The following is a 25,052-nucleotide window of genomic DNA, read 5'->3' on the forward strand; positions in this document are numbered from 1 at the left end:
CTGATTTAGAGAGAAGATTCGGAGCAAACAGTTATTTATACAGTGCAAAATCTTTAAATCAAGATAATTGGCATGTAAGTGTTTAGCCAGCAAGGAGGACTAAGGACAGCATGGACCTCACTTAAAATTGCAGTTGCCCTGAGAGGAGCAGGTAATCACCTATGCTGGTGCCAGCCAACACTCCATAATAATAAATACTACTGCATGAGATGAACCATAATCTATCCCATATAAAGTAATGTTTGCACATGAACAAACAGATATTCTTTGCTGGAAGCCAGTCACCCAGCTGCTACCTTTGAAGTGCTGCTGAAAAACTAAGTATGCTCTTCAGGCTAATCAGTCATCTTTCTAAGCTTAGTATCTATACAGTGAGACATCACACTGTGGTTGTCTGATGTCTCTATGTAAGTGTGGATCACTAGTGTAATCTGTTTTCTAACCACTGTACGTGTTCAGAGCAGGGATGAGGAGTTGTGGTTGTTACTTCTGATAGTCTGGTGCCCAGGTTTCATCTCACCCTGGTCTTTTTCTTTCTTTTAAGGGTTCACATTTTCCTGCTGCTCTGTCACAGTGTATGCAGTATTGTATTCTAACTTTCCATCACTCAGATCCCATTAATCTGACTGCTGGGGTAATAAAACTGTGATTGTTCCATTGTGTGCCTCTGGTCTTTATCCTTGAGGGTGTAGTCCAAACAAATGTAACCTAAATGCAAAGGGTCTTTACAAAACTTTTGCACACCCCAACCTATTTCCCACTGAAGCCACCTTTGTTCTATACTATCTGCTGCAATTCCCCTTGTCCATTTAAAGAAACATTGTGAGGCTCCAGGTTAAACAGAAATTCATTGTTGCTTTATTTACCCCCATAATCTGTGAATTGGTTTCTTACCTTTGCTCATTGACCCAGTATTTGCTCTTCAAGCTGAAACAGACAAAGAGAATCTCAACTCTTAATGCACAGAACCAGTCAATGGTATTGTCAGGCTTAAATGGAAATGGTTTCCCCTAAACAGCCTTTCCTCTTCCCCTTACACCCCCATCCCCCTTTTTTTTTTATTTCTTTTATTTGCTTTCTTTTTAAGTGATTGCTGATAACTTTGAGCTGTGGGGTTGGCTGGACTTTTGGTATTCCTTCTAGTGGTCTGGTTTTGTTTTCTGGCATGTTTCATCTCCAGCTTATACAGAGATAAGAAAGATTTTGGAAGTGACAGATACTGGTTCTATCCTAAATCCATAATGAATTAATTTAAAAAGATGAATCTAAGGCAATTATGACATATGCTAAGAGGAATCAAAGGCAGCCAGCACATAGCTAGTATAACAGGAATTTCAAGAACTTTGCTGGGAATTGAAAAGGTAGCATGGCCTGAATCAGAAATAGTAGGCCATGGACACCGCACAGTCAATTACCATGCATGCCACTCAGGCAAGTGAGCAGCTACCAGTAGGATAGATGGATCTAACATTATCTTTTGGCTCTTAAGCACTTTTGGGAAGAGAGTGCTAATTCACTCAAGCGGATGGTCATGCTGGTGCGGCTAAAGTTCTTCAGGGACACAAATCAGTATCTCTGCAAGGCAACACTTCACGCTGTGCAGAGGCACCAGTTTTCTCACCACTGACACAGTTACCATTAACAGAACATTCCATCAACATCAGAACTTAGGTCTGCCTATAAAAGAGTACCTGATTACAAAAATAGGTATAATTAAAACAATCTAACTCCCCTAAAATGAGCATCTCTGTTCTTACATTAGGAATATGGACATGACACTCAAGTCTACACTATGCTGTGGCAAATCAGGTGCCTATGTTACTATTAAATGAGAATTTCATGGCCAGGTACGAAATACCACATGTGAAAAACAAAGGAAGATTCACCCTTACCTCCCTTTTATCAAAGTGGGGTATGTTTTCACCAGAAAATCAGAAATATTTCTGTGGGTGAGATCTTGAAGGATTTCTGTGCTGTGCTGCACTCTCTGAAAAGAAAACCTCATCAATTACAGGAAACTTCACTGTCTCTAAAGCTATTAAGCATTTGTCAGGAAAAGAGCAAAAGCAGCTTTGGTTCAGAGGAATTGCTCAGGTTCATAGTATCAGTGGAATGGAGTGGGTCATTCACCTTCTAGCCCAAACATCTTTATTTTCCTAAGATTCCAGAAGAAATCATGAAATCACAGAAGGTCATGAGGGCTGACACAAACAAGCTGCACTTTACTCTGAAACCTGGCCCAAGTTATTTGCAACAAAGACCAAGGTTGCTCAAGGCTTTTTCTTCACTGTGAAAGAAGGAAGCTTTTCAAACAGACTGAGGTCCCAGTGAAGATAAGGTGGTTTTCTATGATTTAACAAGTTGAAGTAAAAATTAACATGAAAACTTGACCTTCACTGCCATGTTAAAAACTTCGAATGAAGATTACTCTCTCTTTTTTTATACTGAAAATGATGCCAAATGAAAATGATGCCTTTGTGAGGCTTTTGCAAATACAGGGTCACTGTGAAATGCAAGACCTCAGACTCATTGAGTTTATCCCAAGGTGGAATATACTGTGAAAGGTTCTTGGGCAGTTTCAAAAGGCAGGTCTGCAACCTGAAATGACCTAGTAATGACCTCGAAAGTCTAATGAACTTTCCAGAAGTTCCTCCATTTGTCCACAGAGAAGCAGTACTGGAGGATACAGAAGATAAATTACGGCTCCTTATCTTATTCTCAACAATACATAGGAAGACTGGTAGCATCCTCACAATTCCTTCATTGAATGAGCTGTCTATGCTCAGGCATCTTTCACAATTACTTACAAACTGTTGCTTCACTGGAGACTCAAATGTGAACTGTTTTTTCCTGACAAGTTATACAAAATTGTCAGGATAATATTACAACCAACACATTTCCCTCAGATGAGTAGAATCCTCATAAACAAGCAAAAAATTAGTGTTGTATCCTACTTGAATCAGAAGCTTTAAATTAAATTTCCTTCCTAAATCCACTAGCATGCACTTAGCAAAATTCAACTTTGGCTGTTGATTGGACATGGATTATTGGAAATCAGAAATAACTTCTGATGCTGTGAATAATGTCAGAATAGAACCTCTTTATTAACTTACTTTTTTTGCTTCATAGATAGGAATTCTACAGATATTTAAACCAAGTTGCTTTGTTGCTTTGTGAATAGTGGTAGAGAAACCAAAGCAAGCCAGGTCAGTATTTCTTAAGAGATTTGGATTCAGGAACTTGTGACATCAATATTAAAACTAAAATTATTTTAATCATTTGGCTAATGTGTGTAGGCTGGCAAAGAGGAGTATTAAAGCTGAGACATTAAATGAGTGAACTGTTCCTCTGGCACTGCCTGCAGTTCTGCTTTCTTTAACTTGTTAGGAAAAAAGCTAGAGAATGTAAACACTAACAGGCTGTCATTTTCCTTTGGTCTTCAAAAAAAGCAAAACACATTTTATAAAGGGCACTACTAAGATCATTCATTGATTGGAGCAGGTAGGAATGTACCTCTCATCTCTTCTCCATACAGCACCAGTGGTTTTTAAATCACTCCTCTTCATGCATATGCATACAAACATTTGTTTTGCTAGCTTAGAACTAACTTTCTAGAACTAGAACCGAGGCATGCAGGAAAACTGTTACTTGGGGTTGACTCAATATTAATTTTTCCATGTTTAAAGTGATGACCCCATTCCATTTTTTTGAAAACCATGACAATTTTCTTTCCTTCCTCTCTTCTTTCTCCCTCTACAGAAAGGCAGACTTCTAAAGAGAATTTTCTTTGAAACAAAAAAGCGGTTTTTTTTTAAATTATTTGATAAATTGTTTTTTTTTGTGATTTTCTTCTATATGAAAAGGCTGCAATTGAGATGAAAATAGTGACCAATTTCATTGAAATGTGCAAGCTTTTCCAATACCTCTGAAACTGAATTCCAAATTCTAGCAATTCTTGCTCCATTAAGAAAACATACTCCATTCCTTCCATGTCTAGTGGCATGGCAAGGTACTTCCATACTTATCCCTTTCCCAGAACTTGTCATGAAAGTTTTTTACAGAGATTTATGGCACAAGGACCCAACCTGTGGTGGGGGTAGGCCTCCTGCTCCTGCAGGGCATTCTGGCATCATAGTGAGTTTCTTGTGAGTGCTGCACTTGCAGGAAGGTGATGGATTCTCAGGGCTCCACTTGTGGCTGAGCAGGAGGTTGCTCAGGTTGGGATGAACAGCAGGTGTGTTCCAAGCAGTTGGCATATTGCTGCATGGGTAGTTCCTGTGTGGAGGAACATTCTTTAAGGTGCACAGGGAAATTGTTCATGAGAGGTCACAGAATTGCTGAAGCAACTGCTTCCAGACACCCTAATGGGAACAGGAGGAACCTGAGGGGACTCACGTGTGGAAAGTGCCACGGAAGCTGTGAAGATTTGGGTCTGACCTACTGACCTGAATTTTAAGGTTGCTTAATTCTCAACGTAAGGCTACATGAGCTGGTTTCCAGCTAGCCATATTGAGCACTGGGAATAATTCATAATCCAGTGGCACTGTCGTCTTGCTGTTTGTTAATTTTGACCTAATACTAGATATTATGGCCAACAGTGTATCTGAAGCATTGGCTGGAGTGCAAAGCCAAGCCAATTTATTCTTGTTTCACTACTCAAGACCCTGTAGTAATACCCTGTTAGAACCTTGCTTCAGAGAGGTTAGCCAGGAACTTACAGAAGAGGCTGATTCTTCATGCAGCGATTTCCAAATCCTGGTTTATTCAAGAAAGCATCAGTGAGGGAGACCATCTGCTCACTGCCAGGACGCTCATTGCTAAAGGAAGAACATAGGATTTTCTCTATAGAAATGTTTTGCAGACTATTGTACTGGAATACACATAGCAACTGGTGAAGGACACCCATATGGCAGAACCAACTCCCCCCTTCCAAATGCTGCTGATTCAGTTGCCTTATTTATACAAACCCCTTTGCTCCTAATATTAAAGCATGACTTCTGACATAGACTGATAGCAACAGTCTCCAAAAAGGCTTGAATTTCTACCCTCTCAGCCCTGTCACAGTCAGTAATCAGAAGATGAGAAACATTCTGCATTTTCATTTGCTGAGGCCAAAGAGACAATGCTGCTAATAGTAAAATGTCTGCAAGCAACAAAATAACACCAGGCTACAGAATATCGCTGGTACCAAGTGTTACAGAAGTATGACTATCAAATGCTGTTCCACAAACTACAATGTATAACTTTAATTAAAGTTTCATGTGAATTTTCAGTAGGAAACTCAAGCAAAATGCTTCAGAATTATTGCCTTCAGTTTTGCTGCTTTCTGCTAGTTGGGATCTAGTCTAGGACTATCAGCCAAAGAATACTGTGTGGGGAGAAACTGCTAAGCAGCAGCACTAATAAAGCTCAAGAGTCTCTGATTTCATCTTGTTTCCATAACTTTGCCCAAATACTGTCCCGACTATAAATAAACCTACCACAGGTCAGCAGATAGGCTTGAATTTCATTGTTCCCTAAGATTATGAATACAGGAGTAGTTCACTGGCATATCAGAAAGTTAGATTTCTTACTGTCCTGGATCTACGGTTAGGCAGGATATGTAACTATAAGTGCTGAGGTAATGAATTCAGGTAGGAAGAGGAGAGTACCAAAGATAGCAAGATATTTGAAGCACTCTTAGTCTGACAAACTCACAGCTGCTTTCTCCACCTGCACCACTTTTATGCTATTTTAAATCCTTTTTATACCACGTGGAGTGAGAAAAGCCCACTAAGACAGGGCCCCATAATCCTAAAAGCTAGGGAGGAAAGGATGTATACATGGCAGTACTTTTACTCTACGATTTTTCTTACCTGAAGAAAGTAAACTGCTGTCCATAGATCCAAGGGTGTAAGGTTAAGGCAGGATATTCTCCAAATGGAGGAATAATGACTGTAAGTATTAAAGACAGCAACACAAAACTAGCAGGGAGAACAATCTGCAGGGAACATGAAAACATCACACTAGGTTATTAGATATATGTTGTAGAGCGACACTATACAGACCTCATAATATATGTAAACAAAGGAGGGACAGCGTGAGCACACAGATCAGATCTGGTTTATCTCCTGAACATCAAAAATTTAATTTTCAATGCTTTCAGTCCAGATTCTGTTCGCCACAGAACTGTATTATGTTAAAAATAAAATGCCAGGCTAGTAGTGATTGAATCATGAACTTGGTGTGGGTGATAGACTCCAGGCAGGAAGAAATAGAATAAGAGGCAGAACAGTTGGAATTATAATCAGAACAGTTAGGGACATTGTTACCCATTTGCAATAAATACCTCTGTTGCTTTGCAGAGATACAATGCTGGGAAAGACAGCATTTAGAACGTTGTGAGAATCAAGAACAGCAAAAGTCAGCCAGTACCTGGGCTAGGAAGTCCTTACGGCTGCGGGATGCGTGGTGGAACCGTTTGATGAGCAGTGCTTTGATCTGCTGAAGTACAAGCTGAAAACCTTTATACTGTTGGGACCCTTTGCCTTCATTTTGATCTCCTGCTGTGCCTACCGGCATTTGAGAAGTGGCATTAGTTTTCAGTGTGGTTTGTTCAGCTGGTTTGTTCTCAGTAGAAGTTTTACGGAGAGTAGAACCATTTTCTTGAGTGTCTCCTAGGTTAAGATGAAAAGGGGCAGAGACCACACTTTATCTTTCATATATGAAGAGAGCACAGACATTTCAGTGAGCTCCAGATTTTACAAACTGTACATATCACATCACCAGATTGCTTTAATTACAACTGTTGCACTGTGGCTGTATCTAGTGGCATCACACAGGTTAACACTCTTCTTACTCAGCAGGATGAACAGATTAATCATGGATGTAGTTTCTGGACTAATGGTCAGCTTATGGACTAATGGTCAAGTACATTTTATAAAACTACTAAAACCACTGACATGTGGGGCCTTGACACTCCATTTACTTACACAGCTCAGAATCTCATCCAATCTAAATAAAGGTCTTTCTGCTGACTTCATCTTATTTCTCAGATATCATGTCAGGCCCTAAAAAAGGATATTTGCTGACCAAATTTGTTTTGGCAAGAAGACTATACAAAGACTGAAGGTTCTGAGGTTCCTCTTTACTTGCAGTCCCAGGAAAAGTTTATCAAGAACTGATTCATGGATCTTTACCTTCTTTCTGCATTCCAGGGTCAGCTTCTGCTGTGACCTTTAGGAAAACCTGCCATAGACAAATACATCTCCTGGTTAGGAATGGAACAGGTACAATAACCTGACTTCTGGAGTTTATACATCATCATTTAGTGTAAAAGAAACAAAATAAGATAGCTTTTCAGGACTGCTGCTTATTACACAACCAGAGATCTCTTATGAGATATCTCAGAAAATAAAAGACAGGAACAAGCTAAGATACAAAGACAGATTTCAGGCTAATGAGTCATGCTCCATGAGGCTAGCATGAAGTGATGCTTGGATCCTTTCTCTACACCTATTCCAAAGACTTCCTGAGTGTGCCACAGAATATATGAGTAGGTTTTGAAGGGGATATTATACATGTTTAAGAACGTGAACTGTCTCAGAAAACATTTTGGGGACTGCTGGTAAGATCAGCAGGTATCAGAGGTCTGTTACCTCTTCAAGTGGTGTGTCTGAAACTCCAAAACTGCTGAGTCCCAGGTCATCCAATGTTTCCTCCAGTTCTCTAAAGAGACTGGCATAAGATCGCTGTTTAAAGTGTTTACTGGGCAGAAGGTAAACTAGTTCCTGACCAATGCTTTCAATTAATTTTGCTTCTGGGACATGATGATGAATGACTTCTGCGAGCTCATTCAGATCTCCTGTGAAAATTAAAAACAGTGTTGAAAGAATGAGTATTTAACCATGCTAAAAAGCTGTTGTTTGCACTATATAAACAGGGACTGCTCTATTGCATAACTCAGATATCTCAGTTAATTCTATACTAGGCTGCACTGTGTTGCTAATTACGCTCTGGAACTACGTAGCAGAAAACTATTTCAGGTCTGTTAAGAAAGCACAAGATCTTCAACAATATCTACTGAAGTTCTTCTCTCATGTAGAAAAGTCAAAACAACCTTTTTCTAAGAAAGTCAGTTAACTTCACGCTAGATATGCTTCAGTTTTCATGAAAAAATGACACATTTTGGTGTAGAGTAGTTCAAAACTCAGCCTATACTTCTAAAGCACACAAACTTCCAGTTCATCATCTGTACCTGAGACCATATATATACATCAAAAAGGGGCAATAGTAAGCAAAGCCACAAAGAAACCTTATCAAATTCATGTTACAATGCATGTTAGATGCATTACATGTTACACTGCATGTTAGATGCATCTACAGATGTTAGACACAAGCACTGAAGAAGTGGGCATCTGAAGCATTGATATGTAAAATGAGATCGTAGCATAACAGGAGACAGAACTATGTGTTGGAATGCCAAACCATCCCACTTCTTACCATCCAGTTCCTGCTCTGGAGCTCCTTCTTTGTCCCTGCGTGCACAGCTGGAGCAGGAGCAGGAGCACTGAGATCCACAGCTGCAAAGTGACTAGCATGGACAAGCAACAGATACAAAGACGAAAGGGCTTCAGATACATGCAAAACAGGCTGCAAGTAAAGGCTGTCAGCCTTTGAAGGCTGGAGTCAGTGAAAAATTGGACATGTCTGGAGCACCTTGAGCATATTATACTGAAAGTCGTCTGAGGACTGGATTCAGCAGTGCAGAAAACAAATCCACTTGCACAAAGCATATCTGTAACTTCTAAATTGCATGCAAAAAACTTGGGGAAATGTGATCAGTAGCGACCATGAGCATACAAATCATGTTGTTACTAAGACCAGAAGCACTACTAACAAGAGAAACAACCCAGATCCCTATTTCAAGCTGTGCAAGGGGCTGTTTCAACTACGGATAAACATAGACTCTTCTGGTGTCTGAGCTAGCTACTAGACTACATCATGTTTACAACCAATGTACTGCAAAAGCAAGCATTAGAAAGACTTGATCATATAATCATGGAATGGTTTGGGTTGGAAGGAAACTTAAAGATCATCTAGTTCCAACCCCCTGCCACAGGCAGGCACACCTTCCACTAGACCAGGCTGCTAAAAGGACAAAGACAACTTGACTGGTAAAAGTTTAGACAACTGATGAGAGTGAACTACAGACCATGAAGGGCTTTCTATCCACCTATTATTTTCACCTGGCTGGCTGTATATTTATATATTTATAATATATTTATACTTATTTTTGCACTGCTTTCTTCATTTGGAAGTCAGTTTTGCACACAACCTCCAGCAGCACTTAACTGCTTTCCACCCTGGTGCAGTGCATGACTATGTGTAAGCATTTTTCACATTCCATGTGCAGGGAGGGAGCCACATACTTACTGAAGCCCTTCCAATTTTGGTGTTTTTCATCTTGCGAACAAGAGTGAGATAGAAGCCAGACCCAAAGCAGTTCTTTAGGAACACAGGAGAACCTGAGCAGAAGAGTTTCCCTTGGGATATGATCGCTACTCTGTCTCCAAGGATGTCTGCCTCATCCATGTGATGGGTTGAGAGGATGATGGTTCTGCCTACAAAGAATAAGGAGGAATGTTCAAGGAATGGACTCTCTCTTGAACTCAAAACTGTGCTTAGTTTTTTGGCAGTTAATGCAGGGTTTTCTCTGCACCAGAGCCAAGTCCTAGCTTTGCTGCATCATAGGTATCTGTTCACAGAACCTTGTTTGCCTGTATTCATATCCCACTAGTCACGAGTTTAACCAGCAGCCACATGTTGCATCTATGACAGGTTTAAAAAAAAAACAAAAAACCCACACAGAAACAATTTCCACTCTCAGAGCTGTTACCTGAGCGATACTTCAGCAGGAGATCCCAGATAGATCGCCTGGAATATGGATCAACTCCAGATGTGGGCTCATCCAAGACTACCACTTTAGCTTCACCCACAAATGCAATGGCAACAGACAGTTTCCTTTGCATTCCACCTACCAGAGAACAGACACGTCCAGGAGTCTGAGATGAGTTACATGAATGGCAGGGGTGTAATAACACTACTTTTCACTGGGGGGACTGATACAAGTAAAACAAAACCCATCCTTGGGCAATTATCTGCAGTTAAGTCAATAGTGATGTTTTTCCTCTGAAGTTCAGCACAGCTTGTTCAAAATTCTGTTATCTTTATTAAATGTAACTTTTTAATCTACAAATTGCATTTTCTGCTTCTTGCCAGAAGCAAAAGCAGGAAGAGACAAGATTTTCATGTTTTTATGTGAATCAAGCCAACATTTACAGTTACAATCAAAGATAAATTAGTATAAGCACACCTGGCTGTTTATTCAAATCAGCTTTTGAATCTCAAAGTGAGATGAGTTCAAACACACTACCTGCATGTGTACATTTAGAATTAAAGTAACTACTTCTATTAAATAATACAGCAGTATAGAGTACTCATCCAAACTGTGGAGCTGCATGATAGTATACTATTTCATTTGCCTTTAAATAATAGAACATTGAATTTTGGGTTTTTTCTTACATTGGCAGATTTTCCTTTTTTATATACTTATTAAACCCCTCCCCAGCTTTAAGTATATTTTAATTTGTTACATATTTGAATTTGTGGTAGATTTAGGGAGAGGTTGTGCCAGCTTTACTATTTGTACAGTCCCATTTACTCTTAAGAGTAAAGACCTCCCCACTGCACAGTGATGTGTCAGAATATGGCTTCAAACACATAATCTGAACTATAATTGCCCAAACATAAAGAAAAGGCAGCAGAAAAAAACATCTTAGAACAATCCTATGGGCACCTGACAAATTCTGAGCCTCTTCATTCCTTTTATGGGTGAGGCCCACGTCTTCTAGCATTGTTTCCAACTCTTGTTCAGCTTCATCCCTGGATCTCCCTTTCAGTTGAGAATAAAACAAGATGTGCTCTGCTACAGTAAGGCTGTGAAATCAGACAGAAAGGCACCAGGACCATTTAAATAAATATGCAGATTTTTGTTCCCAAGCAGCAAAATAAATTCACTCTAGATAAATTCCTTTATCTTGCTAAAGGAAGAGAGGCTGCTTTACCCTACATCTGGATCACAGATCTTACTAGGGATCAACATGCTTCCCTCAGATGTCATAGGCTCTTTCTCTGCCTTTTCAAAGCAGAACCTGCTCCTAAAGGAACAGGTATAGCAGGCATAAGCCATCCATTTAAGCATATAAAATGGGAGCTAATGTAAGAGCTACATTAAGGAAAAGAGTCTGCTGTTGAGATGCACACAAACTAATGGCAGTGAAGCTGGAAATCACTTGAGAAGGTAGTAAATAGCTGGGTGATAGTAGAAAATGGGCACTAAAATATCCTGCTACTGGGCTGTCGGCCTAGGTTTTTATGCTTTAGGTGGCCTAAGCTGTATGAATCCCCAGGCTGAACTCATGCTAACTCACACTGCAACAAGAAACACCAACACCAGAAGCACTATCATTTGGAAACTTCTCTGCTCCCAGCTAAATGATGGAGGAGATTTCTACTACAGAAGGGCACTACCTACCCTATGTGAGTGCTAAATGCTGGAGAAGCACCTCTGAGATATACCTACTGCCAGCACAGTAAGAGAAACAACATAGGCTTTGTGGCTTTGCACACAAAGTGTGCAAGTATGCAGACTGGAACCCTTACTCTGAAAAAGCTGGTATGGAATGATACTTACTGGTTGAATAAGATGTTGTACTGAGGGCACATGCCTAATCTGTGCCGAATGGAGTCCATGTGAGTCTGAATATCCAAGCCACCAATCAGCACAGTGCCAGAAGTGGGTGGGAAAAGGCCTGTCAGTATCGACCTGAGAAAACAGAATGAGAACATTCCCACTCTCCTCTTTCCCTGCCACATGAGGAAGATGCATTGCACGATTCCACTAGATGGAGCATGATGACTTCTTACTATGGGCCTTGATGGAACAACTCCAGTAAAAAAGCATACATATAAATACTCTTGCCCTGCTACATTGAGAATCTTGTGGATCTGCAGATTAGAATGTTTTTCCTTTGGGTCAAACATACTTATTGTGGAACAATTACAAAAAAAAAAAAAATAGGCAATTTAAAGTCCATTTGAAATACAACTGATTTTTAATAAAAAAACCCTAAAGTGTTCCACTGGGAAAAATCACAGTGAAACATTTCAGTTCTTTCAGCCTTTGTTGAACTTGTCACCTACTCATGAAATATACTGTTCACCAATTCATCCTATTTTGCCTAATAAAGCTCTGTATAATGAGAATTAAATATTCCTGAAGTCCAGCTTTCTGAGATATTAGGGTTCTAGGACTAGAGGAACATCTTAATCTGGACATGGATCTTGCATATATATTAAATCTTTTTGTCTAAGCAGGATCTGTATTTTATACTCCTTTGCACATAGATCAAAAAACATGACTGACAAATTCAGACAGAGAAATTAAGAACATGTGGAGTGTGGTGGCTTTCAAATCTTCAGTTCTTTCAGCCAGATCCTTCTCCCTCTCCCCCTACTGGGAGTCTGGCCATGCGAAATGAATTATGAGGAAGAGAATTGCTTCCTTCTCTCCAGACTTTCACTTGTTTGTGTCATGCATTGCCTCTCTCCCTCGGCTTTAACTAATCAGGATATCTTCTCTTTGCCTAAGGGCAGCATTTCCCTGTCTGGAAAAAACTTGATGCTATGTACCAAGCTAGCTGCAGGGGTGGTAGAGAGACAAGAGTGAAAAGAGAAGACTGCTCCTCAGGACACAGCAATAGAGCATTGCCTGAGTTTGCTTCTTCTAAAATACACTTACATGGTGGTTGTCTTTCCTGCTCCATTGTGACCGAGGAATGCTGTGATCTGGCCTTCATAAAAAGTAATACTCATCCCATCTACTGCTGGCTTGGGCCTGTTCGCAAAAATCTTCACCAGGTTCTGAATGCATACTCCAGGAATCAATCCTGTTGGCTCAGGTTCAAAGAAGGTGTCTTGAAAGACAAGAAATCAAGAATGGAAAAAAAAGAATAAAAGCACGTTTTAACCCTAGTTCTGATGATGACACATCAATAAGTGCAGAAGCAACAGCACACACTCAGTAAAATACAGCATCATGTGCCAGTGCCAGATTCTCCAGTCACACCACTACCAAACTGAGGCAAGATTTCTAACCACAGTGCAATTCGGTTACACTCACCCATAGATCAATAACAGAAGTGAAGCCCAGAACTGTAATAATCTGTGGAGAGATAACTCACTGGGTCAGGTGAAGCTGAATGTGCTTTCTGTTTTGTGTAGCAGGAAGATTATTTGGGAATGCTGTCTGAAGACACTTAGATAGGCTGAGAGACTAAACAAGCAGCAGGTTGCCTTTCTAGCCAGGCTAAAATCTGCCATTCAAATCATGTGTCCAGCTGTGCATTCTTTTACCAGGCTGCTTTAAAACAAACCAACATTTGCCTTTAATCCTGGTAGGTGAAATTTACCCCCTTGCAGAGGCCAGCTCAAGATTTAGACAGTACCTAACATAAGCACTAAACTGGATGGCTTTCTCCCCGGATTAAAAATGCATTATTGTAAATAGCACCATCGGGATGTTTTATTGCATGGGCTTCTCGACAAAACAAACTTCCTTTGAAGTAAATTAAGCCCTTAGGCAATGTGAATGATGGGAGTTGAGAAATTTAAAGACCTTGTCCACTTTTGTTTACACAGAATGCTTAAGGCTTGGTAGGGAAGCTTGTTTTGCAATTGCAGTTCAGTTAAATTTCTCACTACCCAGCAGGCCTTCGTGGAGAGCAGCCAATGCCATCTGGCTGAAACCAGCCCCACCTCCAGCAGTGGCTACTATGACTGTCATTATAAACATACTCAGGAAAATGTTCCAAATATGTTGTACATGCCAGAGCTGTACAGAGCTGAAATAATTCATTTAGAACGGGTAGCTTTATTTAAAATAAAATTACATTTATGACAAACTGTTCTTTTGCTTTGTGAGGGAATTTAGGTCTCCTTTTGTCTTGCTAAACTAAATACATACTTCCCTGTATTTACAGAAGTTCACATGGAGTCTGGCTAGATAGATATGCATATATTGGCAACTGAGATACCATCCTTTTACATGTATCATGAGCTCAATTCAGATTTGCCTGCAAGACTCACTGACAAGTTCTGAAGCAAATTTTCTGATGATCTGCTTTGCATCACTTGAAGGACATTGGTGGAGGGCTGAGCTCCCTTTTTTTGTGATTCATATTTCTCCACTCTGATCCTATTCCCTCAGTGCAATTTTGGGCCATTTAGGTCTTCTTCAGAGATGGCAGCAGTTGTTGGGGAGGTTAATGGAGCTTTGGTGAAGGCTCTGCTTAAAACCTATCAAGCAATTAGGACAAGTATATAGAGTGTCTGCCCTGCTCTACTAACCTATTGGACTGCACTAGAGTTAAGCCATTAGAACTACTCTCCATTTCACATCCCATTACTCTTACATGAAGCTCTAGCTCTTATATGAAACCATTGTGGAAACTGCCCTTGGAGCATATCAGGTCTGCTCTTGGCTTCTCTGTCTCTCAAATCCTGCGTGGCTGGCTGAAAGGGAAGGCAGGCTTTTTTGTGCAGTGACAGGCAAAGCCCTTCCTCTGTGGCCATGGAACAGCTGGAACCTGGGAGCTGATGAGTACAGCACCTCGAAGATAAGGCAACACTAGGAGAAGATTGGCTGAAATAACCTTTGCCCTCTGCCTGTCTTTTTTCTTTTGAAGTCTGTGCTGTTTCCATTCTCCCTGAATGCACGTTTTCAGTGCCTACGTGAGGAGCTCTAATGACCCCACTTTTATCTCTATCTTTTCAAGAGTCAGAGTGGACTCAGAGCTGTCTGTAGCAGTCAGTTTTGCTACAGAATCCACATGCATTCCTCTGAGCATCACATTCAGAAAACTCCTCTGGCTCCCCACAAAAGACATAGTGACTTGAAAACAAGGCAGGTCATTCAGGAATTCTTAGGTGGTGGCTAATGTCAGCATCAGAAAAGGCTGCAGACAGACACACAGAGCACTTCAGATAAACCCCTTTGAAACCAGCCTTTCCCTACAGATGCAACACACACTAAAGATAGGGGGATAAAAGAAGATGGGGGGGATGGGTTGAAAAACATTCCTCTCAGCATTAAGTATTTGTATTGAAGTCTGTTTAATTCTAAGAAGTTAATGTATGTCTCTGAGGCTCCCCTCATAGCATGGACACAAACTTGCCATAGAAACGGACTGCATTTGCATAATAAAAACCAATTACAGAGATCTTCTGGAAGGCACCTCTCATATATGATGGCTAAAATAGTCTAAGGAATTGTGAATGCAGAGGAATCAGTGAGAGGGTAGCTGGGAGAGTCAGTGCTTCTCCTGAGTTTAGCTCGGGCAGCCGCATGCTATGCTCTGTAGCCTACTGGGCTCTTGTAGCTTGACTCCAATCAGTCCTATTTCTAGTTTGTTATGAAATACAGTAAGCATGGTATCTCAGAAGTATTCAAGTTTCTCTCTCTCCTTACTATGAATTTCATCTTTGTCCAGGGTATCTGTCTGAGGCTTCCCCCGCTCACCGGGTTCTCTTTCTCGTTTGTGTTTACACTGTTTGTTTTTACCGTCCTTCTCCCCCTGCTTGTCACTCTTCTCTTCTGGCTTTTCAGGCTCTTCAGATTTCCTTGTGCTTTCATTTTTTTCCCCTTCCACGGCTTTCTGATCCACACAGCCTTCTGGCTCTGGGCATTTATCTAAATCAACCAAAAGTAACCAAGATTTAATTAACCAAACTTGAATTTCCTCTTATCTATCTGTGGAGGTGCTTTGAGGAAAAGGAGGCAATCTTTACTAAGCCTTGAGCTCTCCAAGAGCATTAATCATCAGTGCTTTACTCAGGTTAGGTACAGCACTCAAAGCCATCTACCTTAAAATCTTCACAGTGTCAGGAGCAGATGACTGACAATTTTGCAATTATAGACTCAGAGTAGAAGATCCTGACTAATATTAAGCATATGCTTTATATTTTGTCCACACAGCTCTAGACCAAGTTCTTCACCACTTGCAGAGAAATGCCATACAGACATTTCCCAGACATGCAAGGAGTGAGAGGGAGAAAAACAAAACAACAAGGTTAAATGAAAAGCAAACTGCTACTAAGATTAAGAGACTTGCTCCAGTCTGGAATGAATGAGTTGGTGTTAACTTTTGTACAAGTCACATAAAGTCACTAATGGGGACAGGCTTAAAGCAGGAAGAACACTGATGATAGAAAAGGGAGCTCCTGAAGGAACTGTTTGCATTACACAAATTCAAACTGACAGCCTAGAGTGCAATGAGCACAGTTGTGAACTAGCCCCTTAGGTCTCAATTTTGGGGTGGAATTTCACTTTAACTTTCTGCTATAAGAAGTTTAAGCCTATAAAACTATGTAAAATTACACAAATAGCAACACAAACAAGTTCACTGCATCACCTTAAACGGCAAAGTGAGGGATACAAAAGTGCACTGACTTAAAAGCACCAAGATGATTTACCAGTTTAACTTCATTTTCAGCTGTGCATTATATTATCTGGCATTTTCTTAACCAGTTTCCTTACCAACTCATTAGTTAGTTACAATAAATTAAGGAAATGCTGAGTATTGTCCCTGAAGGAAAGATATGAGTTGAGAAAAGTTCTATATTGTTCATCAAGTTCTTTAAACAGGTAAGAATTACATGCCTCCTACAAAGGCATTAATCAGAGATGACCTTTTCAACTGTCCCTGCTCGAGAAAACACAAGGCAATCAGCACCTCCTTGAACGTTACATGCTCCAGCTCCTAAACAACTTGGTGGCTCTTTCCTAAAATTCCTCTAAGTAACTCTGTCTTTCTCTCAATGAGGATCCCTAAACTGGACAACGCAGTCTGGATAATCTCACAAGTGCTAACTAGAAGGGAGGAATCACTTCCCTTGCACTGATGGCTATACTCTTATTAATAAAGCTCAGGATGTATCTGATCTTCTTAGCTACATGGGCACACTTGGTATCTCATGTTCAACATGTCAACCAGACCTTTACTACAAAGCTGGTTTGCCATCCAGGTTGCAGCCAGTCTGTACTGTCCTGTGGAGTTATTCCATCCCAGACACAGTATTATGCATTTACTTTTGTTGAACTCCATGAGGCTCCTATAAAACCATTTCTCCAGCCTCTTCAGGTTCCCCTGTAAAGCTGCCCTGCACTCCCTGTTCCTTCCAATTTGGTATCTTCCATTACCTTGCTCCCATTCAGGCTGTTAATAAAGGCATTATACAGCATTAAGTCCAGTATCAGGCCCCTGCTACTAATAACTGGTCCCAGTTATGCTTTGTACTGCTGATCATAATCCGTTGGACCCACCAGTTCAGCCGATTTTCTACTCACTTTAGTGTCCACTCAAACAGCCTTTATCTCATCAACTTGGCTATCAGAATACTACACAAACCCATGATAAAGCACTTGCTAAAGTCAAGGTAAATAGCATCCACTGCTCTCTCTTTGCCCACTGATATGTTCATCACAGAAGAAAATCAGACTGGTTAGGCAAGATTTGCTCTTCATAAATCCATGTTCATTTTTCCTATCACCTTACCTTTATGTTCTTGGGAATAGTTTCCGGAAGGATCTACCACTTAACCTTCTTAATCTTATCAGGGACTATCAGCAGAACTAGAAAGAGAGTTGTGGAAGGGACTGTAAGATTGCCCAGTTATTTCTCAACAGCGAACTGTTAGATCAGCTCAGTTACCTGATGCAGCCTCCCCTGCAAAATAAAATCTAGGCTTCACTTAAGCAAAATGTTTTATCTAAGTCATCTAAAAAATGGTAGTATAAACTCATCAAATTGATTTTAAAAATGGCAGTAAAGTAGCAGCCATAAACTCTTCTGTCGCTGGTTTACCTGAGCACCTGAATATTTTGGAGCTTTCAAGCCTTCTCACAACCTTTCGTTTGGGTACTAAGAAATCACAAGTCCCCCTTGTACTGGAAATATGCTAAAGAACACAGAGAACTTATTAAGCATTAAAATAACCAGACAATGGATTTTATTTCTACTAAATTTAGGCTTACACTAAATAAATAGATAATGTTAAAATCCTGTAACTGACTGCTTCGAATTTGCGAGAGTCAAAGGAGCTCTGGTGCAGGATGTGCCCAAACTCCACAGAAGTCAATGAGATGTAGTGGCTGACACCTTACCTGGGTCTTGGGAAATATTCCATTCATCTATAAACATATTACAAGTCCTCCTTTGGCTCTTTCCTCCTCCTTCCTATACAGTCACATTCTAATCTGGTGGGCAGCATTTGCAAAGCTGAAGCAGGTAGCAGACTCCGTAATATCTAGGCAAGCCTCTACCATTCTGAATACCCTCACAGCAAGGCCAAAGGAAAACCTGTTATTCCCTCAGAATGTACCGGAAGGCAAAGCCTCTTAAAAACACCCTGCTGTTATAACCTCTTTTCTGATCAAAATGTGAGCAGTGGACGTCATGTTCACACTGATTTATAGGTATCATCCTGAGATGTGACTGCCTTGTCAGCAGTCTGAGTTGATGAAGCAAAGGACGGTAATGAGATTATTTCTTCATCTGTCATTTTGACTCATTTCACTGTTACCTTGTAAATTTCAGACAGATTTCAAAACACCACCTTTAGCAAGCCTCTATTCTAAACATTAATTATTCTGCATTATTTCCTATTTAAATAGTCACTACATGTTCTTAACTACTCCAGTATCTAAGCACAGACAAAAATAATCCATAAAAGCAGGACTTTTGAACTCATTTTCATTGTTGGTCCAAGGGTGGCATAAATTTTGAAATTGCTTAAAAACCCAAAGTAAACTGACAGAAATTAGTGTCAAACTAGGTAGAAAATAACCCAATTTAGAAAGATGGGAGATCCTCAGTATAAGAAAGATCAACATTTCACAAATGCTATGTTGAGCAATAAGAACTCCTCGAGTGTCTCAAAGAGTGTTGGTTAGAGAGTGGGGGTTTGATGTTGCTTGTTAAGCCCTGCTTTAAAGGCTCCCAGATGGAATAGTGACTCACCTCTAATAACTCTAATAATAGCAGGCCACTGCAAGTTCAAAGGCACCTGCTGATGTTCCCAGTGCATGGCTGCCTCTAACCTTTGCAGCAGCTCAGGTAATGGAAATGTTACGTAGTCACCTCTAAGTGGATCGGTGGGTCTGAAGTTATTTAAAAGAACTCACCATCAGCAGTTGCTGTTTTCTCAGCTTTGGGGTTTCTAGGGCCAAGCCAGTAAGATTCCTGCACAGGGAAATACCAAGGCTGTGGTAGCCCATAGTCCCCTAAAATAAAAATAAGAAGGCAATGCGCACTTCATAAACACATTCCTCAGCAGGCACAAATTCACCTAGGCAAAGTCTGAGCAATGATTATAAACACTTGCAGTCCTAGTGTTGCATATCAGAAGGGTAAACCATCCACCAAGTACCTAACAGAGCAGATTCTGTTTGCAGGTATTTTCTTTCCTTTTGGACAGGAGTAAAATATGCAGAAAATGTGATCTCATTGGCCTTACCTTGTCTGAAATAGAATGTGGTTTAATTACAGAATGTAGCTACTCCTTACATGGGACAATTTGAATCCTCATCAACAGGTCAGCAGCTGCCAAGGAACACCCTGACTGCTTAAGATGGGATTCCAGCTTCACTCAGTGTCGATGCTGAACACTTGACACGAATGAAAAGCTTATTATATTTACACTTACCGCCCTGGGCCTGAATTCACAACTGGCAATGAGAAAAGAGACTCTGGCTGTTATTTCAGCACATAGGAAAACTGACAATAATCTTTTTTTTAAACAGAAATAGACTTTTTTATTCACAGATTAATTCTGCTTTGAAAAGAGAAAAGTACAGTAACATTATCAGCTGTTGTCAGGCCAGAGCAGTGTTAGTGCAAGCCAATACTGCTTTCCTGGATCATATTGATACATAGAATGGCGGGATTTGAGCTGTTATGTTTAAAACATCTGTGAACCCAAATGATACTGGCCTTGTGCTACTTACTCAAAATAAGCTAAGGGAATTTCTGATGGTTGCTGAAAGGTGGTCAGTTTTTCTGTAATGAAGACCACTGTGACAAAAGTGTCTATTTATTTCTGACTAACCAAAAATACCCTGTATTTCAGGCAATCACTTGTAAACAAACACCCTGTCTGCATCCGTAAACAGTTCGTCTTGCACTTGTTATGGACTGGATTACACCTCTTTGAAGGTGGTGGCTAAAACAATTGCTTCTCCTTCAGGATGAAGGAAAACCCCTCCATTATAGAGCAAAAAGCTCAAACATCCAACGGCCCAGTGTGCCAGTGGGTGCCTGGCTGTAGAGAAAGCTTGAGCAGGAGCTGAACCATATGGTTCGAAGGGTTGTCCAGGGAATTCATATAGTAAGCTCAGAGAGTACAGCACTGATTTGGTAGCTCTGCATGTGTGCAATGGAGAAATGCTATGGGAAAGTCCACAGAAACAGAGGAGCAGAAAGCCAGAGAGGAACTGAAGCTAATGAATAGAAGCCCTGAGAGGCATTACTTTTGTGTAAAGTGCTGGCATGAAAAAAAAAAAAACAAACTTGGATCTAAGAGCAAAGAAACTCCTGTTACTGAATTCCTGCCGTGTTCATGGAAATAGTGCATTGTCCATTCTTTTTTAAATAAACAGAGTTGCAACATGGGCTTCTCCAAAGAGGAACTTTGAGGAAAATTACTGCAAATAAGCTTTGAAAACAAGTGTATTAAAATTGCATTAAACTGCTTTGTGAGGACACATTCGTTAAGAAGCGAATAGGCATGAATTTGGTGGAGCATAGTTCACTTCGGTAGGGACACAAAGCAGACTTCAGGTCATATTTTAATTCAAAACAAAATGTCCTCAGACCCATCTAAAACCATTTACAAATCCTTATCTTTTCTTGCCTTGGGTTAACTACCATAAGTGATGTGTGCAGATCAACACCATCTTATCTTATTCATCATTCATTTTCTTTCCTAGCTAGAAACTCTGCAAGATCTCAAATTCTACAGAACCACTCAAGGGAGACAAAAGAAATAAAAGAAAAACCATAGCCATCTGCCAAGAAACACATTCTGGAACTGTGGAACTGTAGTTCATATGTGGGAGTAATAGATTAATGAAAAGCAAGCTCACTTGCTCCTACAGCAGAAGAGTCTGCATTTATTATACCGTAACAATATTCTATAAAAAGGTAACTATTTAAGCTGCAAGAACAAACTGGTTTCTTACAAAGAAAGTTCCCAAACTTTGTAACTGATGATAAAGAAAATCCTTTTGTGAACTTGCACTAGAACCAGGATTCCTATTTAGCAATAAAACCAATCCACACAGGCTCTTTCACAGGTGCCTAAGACACAGTATGAGTCTCAGGAAATAGTACCATCCTTTAAGAAACCGTCTGGCCTAATGCAGCCATTGTATATATGTGAACTAGATCTGTTATTTCTAGAAATGGTTAAAACGCCTCAAAAGAAATGTATATACACAAATTGTCTGTTAGCAAATAGCATTTCTGTAGATTTATTTTCTATTTAAATTTTAAAACAGGACCACAAATTGTATCCTCCTCCTTACTCTTTCCTCATTTTCTATTCATTTCAAGACTAAAACAGGAGAAAGGAAAAAGAGAGAAAAGTGAAAGCCCTTACTAAAGCAGTGGTGCTATACTGGGTACGACTGATAGGCTACAATGTCAAATATCCTTTTTCTGACAAAGAAATATTCAGAGACTGATGAGACTGACACTTTACAACAACTACCACTACTTTGTTTGAATAAGAAACAGACATACCTGGAAAAACGTTATCAAGATACCAAGAAAGTATTGCATAGAGAAAAGCATCAAAAAGCATCATTTTTATGGAAAAAAGAAAGCTATATTCATCTCCTTCCAAGGGACTGGTTCTGATGTTACCCCACTGTAGGCCAAGTCCTTGCTCTTCATAGCGTGACAAGTATTCTGTACCAAAGCCAAACGCTACTTGAGAAAGCAAACTCTGGAACAAAAGAAAAATGACATTCAACTCAGAGGGGTATTTTGTAAAGAAAGCACAAAGAAAGACAACCTTTCAGGACTGGACTTCAAATCATAGAATCACAGAATCAACTAGGTTGGAAAAGACCTTTAGGATCACCAAATCCAGCCATTAAAACTTTATATTAAATTAATTATTCCTTAATGAACTCCCTTTTCCCTAACAAATTATTAGGGAAAAGTGGTTTCACTTTAATGTTGGACTGGGATGTTTAAGCCTCTGAATGGCAGCGATTCTAAGCAGTATTTAGCCTTAATTGAGTTCAGCTTTGGCTGTACTTTCTTTAGCTATCAGGCAACGTTCTCAGCTTGTTTGTTTTCCATTAATGAATCTTTTACAGTGTAGACCTTTGTCAGTCTTGGAGAAACAAAGCATTTCTTGAGTGTATGGGGCAGTGCCACTATGAGTTACAAGGCAGAAAATACATCAGATGCTCAGGAGAAGAAAAACCACAGCCATCCCCTCTCCTCTGGTGTGTCTGCTACCTGCTTCTCACACTATGAACTAATACACCAGTACAGTATCCAAACATTCTGTTCAATGTTGCATTGCAAAAATAGAGCAAGAAGTGATACAGAGCTGTTTTATGGAATATGCATAGTTCAGCCAGGAATGCCTTAGGAAAATGAGGAGTGAAGAGGGATCCCAACTGCAACTCTGTGAGGCATTCCCCTAGTGTGCCAAGTAAAAACTGGTTTCCAGCAATACATTTTTTATTCAATTACATTGTCCTTAAAACCTTTTCTTTTTTTCATCAGCTCCCCCCCACATCCATATCCTGCCCCTTATACCATCCCTTGTAATCAGCTCTTCTTCAGAGACTACCCTTTGAACAACAAATGAAAGACCAAACCTATCAGGAACAGAAAAAAATATTTATCGCTTTTGGCCAGCAAATATCCTTTCTTACACAGATGCTTCCTCCTTCACTTTAGAGTGCTTAAACTGTGTGCTAGTCTCAAGATGTCTTCACAAATGAGAATCAGGCCAAGCCTACTCCTTTCATGACTTAAGGACAGGATCAAGTTTGGCACATGATTGCCTTAACTGGTAGAACTAAAAACGTTATATACTATATCTGCAAAGTATAGCAGTTAAGAAAGTTAACTCGCAGCTATATTTACATTTCATTATAGCTTTTGAGGTGTTTTGTTTTCTTTTTCATTTTTCATTAGATTTCCAAGTGCATAAGAAGACAGGACTTCTCTTTTACCTAGGTTGTTAGAATGCTCACCAAGAATGGGGACTCTAGATTCAAACACCTGCTCCCCTACCTGACCCACTGAGTAACAGAAACTGATGTTGTAATTCCACAGTTCAGTTTCACAAAACAGCAAGAACTTTCCAGCTCCACTGAATTATTAATTATCTTACATATAACGAAGAGAACCAGCAATGAAGCACTGCAAGAACAATGTCTACAACTTCTTAGATGGAAGATACTTCTCAGAGATTTGGCACCTGGGTTCAGATCCTAACTGATAAATAAGATAAATAAGGATATATAAAGCTAAATAAGGAATAAATAGATATATTCAGATAAATTCAGATAAATAAGGAATGTGAATTTGAGGTCTTCTTACCCTTAGATACTACCCTGTTAACTAGGTTGTAGCACATAACTGTCCCCATTTTGTGAACTGCCTTTGTATTTATTAAACACACCACAAGTTAGATTTGCTTTGACTTCTGAGTAAGTGTTCAACACATTTTGCTGATTTCCTAGCATTTAGTAAGTAAAATAAATCTTAATGAACTTTCTAAAAGCCACAAAAATCTCTCTCAGTTGCTAGGCCTGCTAAAGGCTTGCTCACTTTCAATCCCTAATTACTTGAGAGAGATTCAGAGGTCTCTCTTTCTGAACCAAAAAAGCAAAGAGGAAGAAGTGTGCAATTATTTGCTACTCACATATGCACCATGAGAAGGGCAGTTAAAATGTGAAGCCAAAGATACCACATAATCAGTGAAAGGCTTACTGCTAGGATCTTTACTTCAACAGTCATGCGGTCTTGCCAGGCGAAGCAGACAATGTGAGGCAGGTACAAGGTGAAGTAGATGACTCCACTGCAGGCAGCTGCCAGATTTGCTTTGGAAAAGAAGGTGCTGAACAGGAAACACTGCATGATGGTGGCTGTGATGAATGTCAGAAGGAACAGAAAGAAGAGGAGGGGACTGCTATAATGTAGTACTTGTCCATACTGTGAGGAAAAGAAAAATGGAAATATTTAGAAGTTCTGCCACTTTCTGAATTAGAAGAAAAGGTCAGAATTGCAGCTGACATGTAACATGCAGTCAGTAATAAGGCAGCCTTTCTTACCTAACATGACTTCTAACTCTCCCAGGCAGTAATTTCAACACCTGAGCTCATTACAGTAACAAATCCTTCATCTAATTTTACCCCTGCCCTTGAATTGTCACTTAATAGTCACTTAATAGTCACTAGTACAATAAGCTGTGGAGTTCATATTCACATTTGATGACTGAATTAAGATCTTAACTGATGGAAAGCAGACATTCTGTCCCTGCCTTAATAATAAATGATTCCAAGCAAGATGTGTCTGCTTGGAAATTCACACATTTGAAATAAAACTATTTGAACTACCATTATCAATCTTTGTTGACCTCATCTTCTTCTCAGTCCACTTGCTTGATGTGCAGGAAAAACAATGTATGGAACCCTGACAAAAATGTATCTTAAAAAAGCCAAAGCAACTCAGGAAAATGATAAAGCTTCTGCACCTAAATGATACTCAAACTGCAGAAGGGTATCACAGCTGAGGAATCCAAGTGCAGTTTCCCACAGATCCCTGGGTACTAATCAACCCACTGGTGGACTTTTATTGACCTTTCTTCCTTAGAGCTTTTGTAGATCAAATGGTCCCTCTCGAGAAGAGCATGCTCTGCTGTTG

At 39.9% G+C, this 25,052-nt stretch overlaps 1 protein-coding gene across 1 annotated transcript in view; it reads right to left on the reverse strand.

The window, feature by feature from the left end:
- The window catches only part of ABCA4 (ATP binding cassette subfamily A member 4), a 72,324-nt gene that overhangs the window by 16,270 nt on the left and 31,002 nt on the right, over window positions 1-25,052 (reverse strand). The window contains exons 15-32 of the mRNA XM_062630542.1: window positions 24,120-24,341; window positions 21,900-22,104; window positions 19,283-19,381; window positions 15,569-15,790; window positions 12,842-13,016; window positions 11,735-11,866; window positions 10,838-10,977; window positions 9,878-10,015; window positions 9,415-9,602; window positions 8,482-8,572; window positions 7,638-7,843; window positions 7,179-7,227; window positions 6,415-6,656; window positions 5,856-5,980; window positions 4,719-4,817; window positions 4,086-4,275; window positions 1,893-1,987; window positions 895-927 (exon numbers count right to left, since the gene is read on the reverse strand). Coding sequence (XP_062486526.1) covers window positions 895-927; window positions 1,893-1,987; window positions 4,086-4,275; window positions 4,719-4,817; window positions 5,856-5,980; window positions 6,415-6,656; window positions 7,179-7,227; window positions 7,638-7,843; window positions 8,482-8,572; window positions 9,415-9,602; window positions 9,878-10,015; window positions 10,838-10,977; window positions 11,735-11,866; window positions 12,842-13,016; window positions 15,569-15,790; window positions 19,283-19,381; window positions 21,900-22,104; window positions 24,120-24,341 — 2,651 coding nt within the window. The remainder of the gene's footprint in view (window positions 1-894; window positions 928-1,892; window positions 1,988-4,085; window positions 4,276-4,718; window positions 4,818-5,855; window positions 5,981-6,414; window positions 6,657-7,178; window positions 7,228-7,637; window positions 7,844-8,481; window positions 8,573-9,414; window positions 9,603-9,877; window positions 10,016-10,837; window positions 10,978-11,734; window positions 11,867-12,841; window positions 13,017-15,568; window positions 15,791-19,282; window positions 19,382-21,899; window positions 22,105-24,119; window positions 24,342-25,052) is intronic.

Source organism: Pezoporus occidentalis, unplaced genomic scaffold, assembly GCF_034315485.1.
Source record: "Pezoporus occidentalis ecotype Australia unplaced genomic scaffold, CSIRO_AGI_Poc_V1 ctg356, whole genome shotgun sequence".
In the NCBI taxonomy this organism is placed as follows: Eukaryota; Metazoa; Chordata; class Aves; order Psittaciformes; family Psittacidae; genus Pezoporus; species Pezoporus occidentalis.